Source organism: Papaver somniferum, unplaced genomic scaffold (genome assembly GCF_003573695.1).
Source record: "Papaver somniferum cultivar HN1 unplaced genomic scaffold, ASM357369v1 unplaced-scaffold_154, whole genome shotgun sequence".
In the NCBI taxonomy this organism is placed as follows: domain Eukaryota; kingdom Viridiplantae; phylum Streptophyta; class Magnoliopsida; order Ranunculales; family Papaveraceae; genus Papaver; species Papaver somniferum.
In genome coordinates this window covers 3,074,303-3,084,547 of record NW_020624820.1, presented here as the reverse complement: position 1 = coordinate 3,084,547, position 10,245 = coordinate 3,074,303, and the positions used below count along the sequence as shown (strand labels likewise).

Sequence of the window (10,245 nt, the reverse complement as noted above, 5' to 3'; positions counted from 1 at the left end):
ACAGATGCGTGTGTAACTTCTAGTTACACATGCTAAGAAATTATTATAAATGAATATTAAAATAATACATGTACTTTTTGTATGCATTCTTTTTGATGTCTATTTTTTGATATGTAACTTTGCATTACACATGTCATAATGATGTGTAACTTCTGGATACACATGGCATATGCATGTGTAACTTCTGTTTACACATTCACGCGATATTTTAATAATCTTGGGCCTAGATTTAATAACTTTGGGCTTAAATTTAAATTTTATTTAATTTGGGGCTTGACAATATATGTAAGGGTATGAGTGTCTTTTAATAATTCGGGGCCTAGATTTAAACTTCTTTTAATTAAGGGCCTCATGTTATGGGTTATCCATGGGTTGGGCCTTAGCCTAATTTTCCCATATATAGTCCATCATATATGAAGTATATCCTGGTCCATTGATAATAAACTTAAAAATACCAAGATAGGCACATAACCCCTTGTTTATCCTAAAATTGAAATTTTCATTATTCAACTCTTCTAACTAGTAATCGTATCCTTGTCCGATCATAATTGAAACCTTTACAGGCGATTTATAAAGAGGTTGTGCCAAACATATTAAAATTTCAAAGCATTCTAACGGTTAAGATAAGTAGATATGGATGATGCCGTATCGGCTGCAAATTAAGCGTGACTATTCTTTCCCAAATCTATATCCTCTGATAATTCAACACACTTATTTGGTGTTCCGTTGTCCTCTTGTTCCAGAGAATGATTTTAATTCTCCTGCATTCGTTTTCCTTCAGCACAAAACAAACAATACCATACGCAACAACACCTAAAACCATATTGCAACAACACCTAAAAAGCAAGCAATTATAACATAGAGCAGAATTACATCAACAGTACCCAATTCATGAGGCGAGCGTCAGAATAGAAGAATTTCCACTGTCACTAATATATCCGCCATCAATTCTTTCCTTGTACAAATTAAAGTCCCAATCTGAATCTAATATAAACCTATATAGTAATATCAATAAACCTAAGCAGTGCCCCCCTCTTCTTGTTTTCAGAACCTAAAATTGATTACCAGTTAAGAGTATTGGACAACTATAATACCGCCAATACCCGCCTGATATTACAGTTCTACTAGCAAACAACTAATCACATAAACTTCGACATGTTGTGCTTATATACATATATAAACAAACAACTCTAAAACCAAATCTACTGTAGGAGGTTTTCTTTATTTACATACAAGTAACTAGAAGAAAAGAAGCAAAAGATAAAGAAAGAGAGATATTTTGCATCACTTAACTCAGCAGCAGGCTTAAAGTGGAGGACATAACCTTCAAGTTGGTTTTTGAATTGATATCGTCCACAAAAGATCTGAATCTGATTGCACAGTGATCTTCTCTTCCCTCACGATATTCGAAGTACTTATTAACCCACCAAATTTCATCTCAGTATCATCTGGAAATTAACCATATTTTTGGGAAAAACATTAGACTATGCACTCAGAATTCAGACTTCGAAACAGGGAACAGTTAGTTGTTATATGAATACAGAGCAACTTCATGACAGGATAATAACAATGCATAAATATAGATGGCGGCTTATGGTGAATGAGATAAACCTACCAAGATCCCATTGCAACCCAGAAGTTGTGGCTTTTGCAGAGGCTGTAGCAATAGGGATGAGCCCACAATGTGGGCCTTCTACAGATGACAAAATATTGATCTCATGACGATGGGTCCTTGGAAGAAGTTGGATAAGGCAGTCATCAGATATAAGAACTATCCGGATGTCTGAGAATTTACAAAGAACATTGATATTTCCAATCTCATGATCGAATCTCCCCCCAAGTGCTCCAGCAACAAGAATGCATAGCTGCAAAATAAAGAATGTCTCAGAGATCACAATGCAGAACCAGAGGTGATATGTTTTCAGAACTTATGATGAGCACATATGACATGACTCATTGAGTTCTATAGTCTCTCAAAACTGACTACGATTTCACACTCAAATCTATCAACAGAGAAAGGATGGTTAAATGATTAGGTCATTGGATTGTTTAATTTCCATCGAGTTCGAGGCCACATGGGAACTATTCTAGATTAGCCTTTCTTGGTACTCATCCTTGCCATTCTTCTTTGCATCTCATATGCCATGATTGGCTACCACAAGACAGAAAAATCGAGGTTATCTTTAAAGACCGATTGTGGTGTAAGCAAATGTTACCGAATCAAGATAACCACTAGAAACTGTTGAACTACCTCTGATGAACCACTCCGCTATAAAAAGAAAAACACACTTTGTGGTTACTAGACAACTATGATCACTAGATTCCTCAGAAAATCACTAGATAACTAGAAATTCACACTCCGTTCCTTTACTCTTTTTCATCCATTTGTTTGCTCGGGGCACTAGATTGACACCTATTATCCTACGAGATATAAACACCTAACTAGGTTATGACAGGTAAACTGGGTAACTGAAACCAAGATGATTACTAATTAACCAATAATAAGCTGAAATCTAAGTTCGCGGTGAATAGACGATTAGCAAACCAAGGTCATACTACTACCCCCACATCCTCTATTTACATACCTATAACCAAGTAAGCTAAAACCCCACAGGTACAGATCAATAAAAATCTGTTGTTTGAGATGCAACTACAAGTTTCTTTAACATTCATGTACTTAACAGTGATCAGATTCAATCAACAAAGACAAACATTTCACTTACATCAGATTTGTCCACATTTGGAGTAGCATCCTGAATAAATGATATGCACTTGTGAAGATCCGTGGTATCCTGATCCTGCGATTCATCCACTATTTGGGATCCCTAAAACACATCATAACCATAAGTATCCTAGAAACAAAATTTTAATTCTTACATAATAATCAAATAGACATCAAAGATATGCTTACCAAATTTGCATAGAAGTCTTTAACTTCAGTTCTAATTGAATCCATATCCCCTTTAATCACATCTGGTTTATACCTGTTCATCCATATTCATCAATCATAATAAAATAAAATAAAAAAACAAAAATTCTCATTGAAAATCAGAGATAAACAATGTGAAAATATACAAAAACCTGTTTCTAACAAGAAGAGGATCTTGTTGTGGTAATAACAGAGGCATTTCATCAAACACTCTATTAGCTCCACCATCAGCACATAAACATAACTTTGCATGGTTCCACAAGAGAGGTGTGAATTTGGGGAGAGGTTGATTAAGAAGTATGAGAGCATAAGTTTTCTTATCTTCTGAAGATTGAGGAATACAAGGAAGAAGGAATGATGAACAATGAGACATTAAATCCATGGCGTCGCTCCTCCTCGATGATTAACTAGAGGGTTTTTTCGATTTGGTTTTGACGAAGAAAGATGATTTTTGATGTGGACTTTTTGCCGAGGGACATTACTTCTTGTTGCCATAGATTCTGGACACGCCTTTATTTTAAAAGTTTTTAACCAACTAATAATAATTTATTCATTACCGATTTTCCATGGGGGAAAGTCATTGTCTAACACATCCTGAATGCATTTTCGTGTACCAATGAACTTGTAACCCATTTTCAAAATCTAGATGTGTGTGTCACAGGTCAAAGGTTCACTTGATGAAACTTGAGAGATAGGAAGCTTCAGTTGCATTGTGAATATCATTCCCCTATGAAGTCGTTTTAAATTTGCAATGCATAGACATGGAGAAAACTGCATGGCTGCTAATGAAGTACCAGAGATTACTGGAGGATAACAAAATTCATATAAGACAAATTAAAACTTTTCCGTCTATTATGAATTTTAGTATCCTCTCTGTCGCCCCCATTAACAATGTTTCAAAACTGAAACGGAAAAGAGTTGTGCCAAATCTGTAACTTGGAATTATTGAGAAAACAAGGCCTTTAATGTAAAAACACCATCGCTTGCACCCTTTGCTTAGGTTACCTCTCCTAGGAAGCAACTGCAACCCGAAAAATATGTATGGGGCCGACAGATGAAGACTGAGAATTGGAAGCAATTAGTTTCCCAAGAATAGCACCATCAGTGAGAAGAAATAGAATCTTAGATGGCATGACTTTTCACAGGAACAGACCTTGTATTAAACAAATTAAAATTCAATCCATAAACAAATGTCTACAACAATCTTGAAACATGCTGAGAGTTTGTCATTTCCCAGAGCAGAGCACAGCACCAAGAATTGCCGCCTGCTAAAGGTGTTCAGCTTCGCGCAATATATCAAAAATAAATAAATAAAGTCTTTGTATTGATATTGCACCCCCTTAACCATTAATCTGCAAGAAATAAATGTAAATAGTAAAAGCTAATGAGAAACAAAGCATCTACAATGATGAAGTAAATTGGTGGGAACAAAGCTTACCTTTGGGCAAACCTCCTTTGATGGCTTCATCGAGATCCAATTCTCTATTGCTGGCAGCAAGTACCAACACCGCTCTTTGTCCTTCGTATGTGGACCATCCCAGTTTGCCCTGTACTTGTATCCACTTATACATGAATTCATGTTCTCTTAATTTCATGTCTTCATAACATGCTGTCAACCTGCAAATGGGAGAACCATGAGAAGGAAAAAGACGCCAATACCTTTCCTTTACTACTGTTGGAAATTGAATATAGGCGGAGTTTATCAACTGATAAAGAACGCTCAATTTACAGCTACACAGAGATAACACCAAATTTTGGAACTCTTTAGACTAACCTCATTAAGAAATCAGATGTGTCTCGTTCAGAGCACATGACCACTTTACTGTAACGAACATCCCTTGTATAACATGAGAATAATCAAGTTCCAAGCTCAATCCTTAAACTAATGTTACAACAATCTTGAAGCATGCCGAGATTTTGCCATTTCCCCGAGTACAGCACCAACAATTGCCGCCTGCTGAAGACATTCAGCTTTCTGCAATGCATCCAAAAGAACAACACAGCTCTTTGTATTGATGCTACAACCTTTTAACCGTGTTTCCTCGAATATTGTGTATGCATCCATGGCTTTGCCGACATTGCTCAGGCCTTCTATAATAGCATTATAACAAGCAGAATCGGGAACACCGCCTTTCAATTTGAACTTCTCGAAAAGCGCATATGCCTCACTTACATTCCCGACCTTTGCGAGCCCTGAGATCATGGTAGTGTAGGTAATCAGATTAGGCTTTATACCTTTCTTCTGCATCTCTTGCCAAAACACAAATGCCTTATTAAACTTTCGAATCTTACAAAGACCATTTATGAGGATGCTGTATGTCACGTTGGTGGGAGGACATTTCCAATCTTTCATTTGTTGAAATATCACTAGGGCTTCGGTGACCTCCTCTGCCTTCACTAAAGCATCAAGAAGGCAGTTCCAGGTGTAAATATTAGGTGTTAAGCCTTTCTGCATCAATTCCTCCATGACCAGATAAGCCTCATCTACCCTACCAGCTTTCCCAAACCCATCAATTATACTGCTATATACAACTACATTTAACTCCACTCCTCTTGACTTTGCTTCTTCAAAGAGCATATAAGCTTCGTCAAGCCTATCAATTTTAGCAAGTCCATCTACAACAGATCCATATGTAACTACGGTTGGCGGGTGACCCTTGGCTTTCATTTCCTCCAGTAGCTGGTACGCTTTATTTACCTTTCCTGATTTACAAAACCCATCTATAACAGCATTGTAGGCACGAGTATCGAGAACCAACCCTTGCTCTTTCATTGCATAAAACTTCTCATATGTTTCTCGTGCAAATCCAGACTTTACAAGGCCATGAATAAGTATCGAATAGCTCTGTACATCTGGTGTGAAACCCCGAGACTTAATTTCCTCAAATAAAGCTCTGCCTCTCTCAGTTTCACCAACCTTAAAAACACAATCCATATAGGTATTCAGCAGGGTGAGATCTGGAGGACACCCATTGCGTGTCATTTCTTTGTAAACCTTGTGTGCATCCTCCTTCCTACCACACTTGAAGAAGTTTCTAATCAGGGAGGTGTACACAACAACATTTGGATTATGGCCAGCATCTATCATCTCTTCAAACAAATTGTAAGCCTCGTCAACCTTAGAATGTCTGCCCAAACCCTCAATAAGAGAACAGTAAGTAAAGTCATTGGGGGTAATATGTTTCTCGTGCAAGGATTTGAAGATTTGGCAAGCTTCAGTAAGTTTCTGTGCTTTACATAATCGATCAATCATTATATTCACAGTTATCACGTTGGGAAACAATTTGGCTCCTTCCATGGCATCTAGCAATTTATATACGGCCTCAACTCTTCCTTCCCTGCAAAGCATGTCAACGACAATATTATATGTTTGGAGATTGGGTTTCGCATCGGTCTTCATCTCTTCAAAAATCCTCAAAGCTTCATTCAAGTTTTCCTTCTTCCTAAGGCAAGTAAGGATAGAATTATAAGCAATTACACTGGGAATAACACCCTTCTCTTTTTGCCTCTCAAGTAATCTGTAGGCTTCATCGAACTTTCCGGCAGAACCATAACCCATTATCATGGTATTATACGCATAAGCACATGGCACTTTTCTATTAACCTCCATTTCTTCAAATAGATCCACAGCTTCATTACACCGATTTGCTTTCCAGAGGACTCCAATCATGCTTGTATAAGTCACATCATCAGGCACGAGGCCTTGTGTTTTTATCTCATGGAAGAACTTCCATGCTATATCCACCTTACCAACCTTGCCAAAGCAATCAATACAAACATTATAAAGAACTATATCAGCAGTAAAAGACTTGTTCTTCATCTCATCTAGTAAAGAGAGAGCAGCATCCACACGGCCATCCCTTGCTACTGTGCAAATGACAGTTGTAAATAAAGGCACATTCACTTCATAGCCTACTTCCTGCATCTGATGAAAAAGGGAGAGCGCAAGATCCGACTCATGGGACGCCGCTAGGGCACCAATCAGCTTAGTATAAGCCGCAAAGGCAGGACGATATCCATATTTACGCATAATTTGTATTAGATTGAAAGCTTCTCTAAACAATCTGGAATTTATACAAGTAGTAACTAATTCAATGCAGCTATCATTTGAGAGATCACATCCAGCAAGACTCATCTCCTCCAAAATCTGTTCCATATCACCAAAACCTTTATTCCGAGCCATTACCATGAGAAGTGCATCATATGCTCCCCCATTGTGCACTTGGCCAGTTTTCTTCTCAACCCATCTGAAATAATTCATTGCTAACTTGACATTCTCGAACCTCTTCAAGACTCCATTAACTAATTCTGGTTGATGTTTCTGGTCCAAAGAAGATAGACCATCTTCTATATCATGTCCCCAATATCCACTTCCCAAAATGCGGCAAACCTCATCTACTACTGGTCTCACATCCTTTATTCTTGTGCAAGCCTGATTAGTTGTGTCGCTGACAGGACTAGAGTTACTATCCGCTCCGGAAGAAGATCCATTATGCAAGGATGAGAATTCTCTGTGTAAAGTGTCTATGTTCCAATGCTTTATGTCAGAACGAAAGATTCCTACAATGTCATAACAGAATCTTATAAACCCAATTTCACAGTGCACAGAGGGAAAAGTAATTTGTAACACATGTGAGAGAACATAGGAGCAGTATAAAAAGAGGACTTGAGCAAAAGTTTTATCTGAATAATCATTTTCATTTTACGAAATGGTGAGGAATTTATGTTCAGAACAGTTCAAATAACGATTAAATAGGAAAGATACACAAGCAAAATTATGGCTAACCTCGGGAATTCAAGAGCTTCTGCATTTATCCAAATGGGAAGGAATGAATCTGCAAGTATTACCCAATATCAAGGAATCATTATAACAGAGAAATAAATCCCAAACTACAACTCTTGTTTTTCTAGTCCAGAAGTTAAATCAAAACCTAAAACCCTATAAATATTATTATTTGGGTACAAAATCGAATTACAAACCTGTTATTGAAAACTAGGGTTTTTCAAACATTTCTTCTGTTATTCAGCTTAGTGAATGGTGAATGAGAGAGATTGTGAGTGTGAGTGTACCTGGGAACTCGGAGAGAGAAAATCGGAGAGAGATGTGTCACCTTTCAATTCCAGGTGGGTAGAGTCGCATAGGGGTCTGTTGGATTAGGATTTACTCTGATGTTTAACAATCCCTTACTCACATAATGGCAACAAACATAACCAAAACCAACCATTTAGGGGGATTGGAGCATCTGGAGGGACTCAAACGCGCAAACAGTAATGGCTATTGCACAACTTCTAGGAATAACCACGTCGCTAACGGCAGAAACATGGGCCACCGTGATAGCAACCAAAACAATAATTGAAAAATCTCATGCTCTTCATTAAAATTCCGACGGAAGTTTCATGATATATTTCCAAAATGATTGAAGAAATCAAACATCGAATGCGTCAAATCCCATGTTGCATTATTCAACATAATTATAGAGAATGAAACCAACCAGCAGACAGTCTAGCAAACTTTGCAACAGATAGCAGCCAAGCGAGAAACTTCTCAACCACAATTTGGGACCAGACAAATCCGGCATTTCTTAATCAAATTCTTTTGGGCGATTCTATGGGAATCAGATTCCCATGTGTAATAACAATTTAGTTGGTTTTTATGATACATGCATGCTTCAAAAAAAAAAGGGGGCACTATCCTACACTATTTCGTTTCACTATAGCTTAATTGAAGAGAAATCCAACTATTATGGTCCTTCGTTTCAATTTAATGTGGTGAATTCCCTTCCCTACTCTTAAGAGTGAATCAGATCTGATGCGCCCTTAAGCTAAGAGACGTCGTTCGAAAAGTTGCTTTAGAAAGACTCAGTTTTCATTTTTTAGTCCAAACGGAAACTGAGTTTCCGTTTGGTTATTAATATGTGTTTGACCTTTTTTTTGTTACACTCCACTCACATCAAATTGTAATCACACATCATTTTCAACGGCTCTATTTTCTGCACCGACGGATCCTAACGGATATTTTTTCAAAATTTTTGCAAAACTATCTATAAATAGAAACTTATTTTTCTTCTCAAATCAGTCCAACCCGTCTTCCTATAACTTGATTTTTTCCATTCAAATCTCTCAAATTATCTTCTTAATTTAAAAGTTTCTTCATTTTAACTTTTTTATCTCTTTTGTTTGTAGTCAATAATGTCGCAACCTCAAATGGAGAAACCTAAACAGAGAAAGATGTTCACTACTTTGGAAGACAAGCATATTTTTACTACGTATTGTGCTCTAGAGAACGAAGGGAGTTGTACGGATAAGAGTAAGTTTTAAGAGAACTTTTTGAAAGATTTATACAAGCTTGTGGTGGAAATCCATATAATCGTACCGCAAAAGGAATTCGTAGTACGTTTAGCATTATCAAGACAGAAGTGGATAAATTTTCTGAATGTCTTGCAAGAGTCGATGCAAGTAATCCGAACTTGCATTCTAATAACCGGGTATGTTATCTAAACATGTCCATAACACTTATTATATTTTTTTCTTTGTATATATTTTTATTTCTGTATATCTTATGGTTAGTTTACATTGATGTAGGTCTGAATTTTACAATATATACAAGAAATTTTTTTATTGCAATTAAGAATATGAGATGCTTAAAAACATTAGAAACATAGTAGAGGATGAAGATGGTGATATGGATCAAGATATGTGTCCTTTGTCAAGTCAATGCCATGGTAATATCCCAAATATGTTTTTTAGTTGTTGATGGTGGATTTCCGACGAGGGCTAAAGTTATAATACAATTTTGTATGTTTTTGACCCTACTTCAGACGAATATATTTAATTCACATTTTATAATTTAGACATGAAATCTCATGTTATGACGATCTTCGACTGATCATATAACCACCCCAAAACATAAATATATGAAAGAAAAAAATATTGAGACCTTTCCGGATGAGCCCTCCACATTCCATACATCTTTATACACTGTTCGGCTCAGTATTCAATTCCGTATAAAATCTTAATGATCGGACAGCTCCTAGATGGATTGACCACTAGTGTAGTTGCAGGAAATCCTACACTACACCCCTCATGTAATTTCATTATTAATCAACTCATTTTTAGGTTTACACTCTTAATTTTATTGATCAATCTTTGAATGTTCTTACAAGAAAAGATAAAGAAATCAAGAATGACCTTTGATCTAGACTTCCTCTCTCCTATTTACTTGTTTCTTACTCAAAATAGATCTCTCTCCTTTCTTTACAACTTGAACGACTATTTATAGGGAAATACATAGTGGATGACAGCTAATCTGTCCTTTA

At 36.7% G+C, this 10,245-nt stretch overlaps 2 protein-coding genes across 3 annotated transcripts; both read right to left on the bottom strand.

Moving 5' to 3' along the window:
* Positions 1 to 839: 839 nt before the first annotated feature.
* On the bottom strand, positions 840 to 3,686 carry LOC113336726 (thiamine pyrophosphokinase 1-like). The gene is made up of 5 exons (XM_026582395.1): positions 3,082 to 3,686; positions 2,912 to 2,984; positions 2,724 to 2,825; positions 1,616 to 1,865; positions 840 to 1,448 (listed from the first exon to the last, which is right to left on the bottom strand). The coding sequence occupies exons 1-5, from the start codon at positions 3,309 to 3,311 to the stop codon at positions 1,327 to 1,329; spliced, it is 777 nt and encodes a 258-aa protein (XP_026438180.1). The 5' UTR covers positions 3,312 to 3,686; the 3' UTR covers positions 840 to 1,326.
* A 402-nt stretch (positions 3,687 to 4,088) lies between these two features.
* On the bottom strand, positions 4,089 to 8,146 carry LOC113336724 (pentatricopeptide repeat-containing protein At3g06920-like). Of its 2 annotated transcripts, none has more exons than XM_026582393.1 (5): positions 7,910 to 8,146; positions 7,716 to 7,764; positions 4,704 to 7,489; positions 4,368 to 4,546; positions 4,089 to 4,281 (listed from the first exon to the last, which is right to left on the bottom strand). In XM_026582393.1, exons 2-3 carry the CDS (start codon positions 7,738 to 7,740, stop codon positions 4,818 to 4,820), a joined length of 2,697 nt encoding a protein of 898 aa, XP_026438178.1. In that variant the 5' UTR covers positions 7,741 to 7,764; positions 7,910 to 8,146; the 3' UTR covers positions 4,089 to 4,281; positions 4,368 to 4,546; positions 4,704 to 4,817. The 2 variants fall into 2 exon arrangements, with proteins under 2 accessions (XP_026438178.1, XP_026438179.1); XM_026582394.1 differs by having other exon boundaries at positions 8,000 to 8,146.
* Positions 8,147 to 10,245: the final 2,099 nt, after the last annotated feature.

Coding starts and splice junctions, on each gene's coding strand:
- LOC113336724 (XM_026582393.1), bottom strand. CDS start 7,740: ATGCAGAAGCTCTTGAATTCCCGAG. Junction 7,490..7,715: donor GAAGCTCTTGAATTCCCGAG/GTTAGCCATAAT, acceptor ATGACATTGTAG/GAATCTTTCGTTCTGACATA.
- LOC113336726 (XM_026582395.1), bottom strand. CDS start 3,311: ATGGATTTAATGTCTCATTGTTCATCATTCCTTCTTCCTTGTATTCCT. Junction 2,985..3,081: donor CCTCTTCTTGTTAGAAACAG/GTTTTTGTATAT, acceptor ATGGATGAACAG/GTATAAACCAGATGTGATTA. Junction 2,826..2,911: donor AAGACTTCTATGCAAATTTG/GTAAGCATATCT, acceptor GATGTGTTTTAG/GGATCCCAAATAGTGGATGA.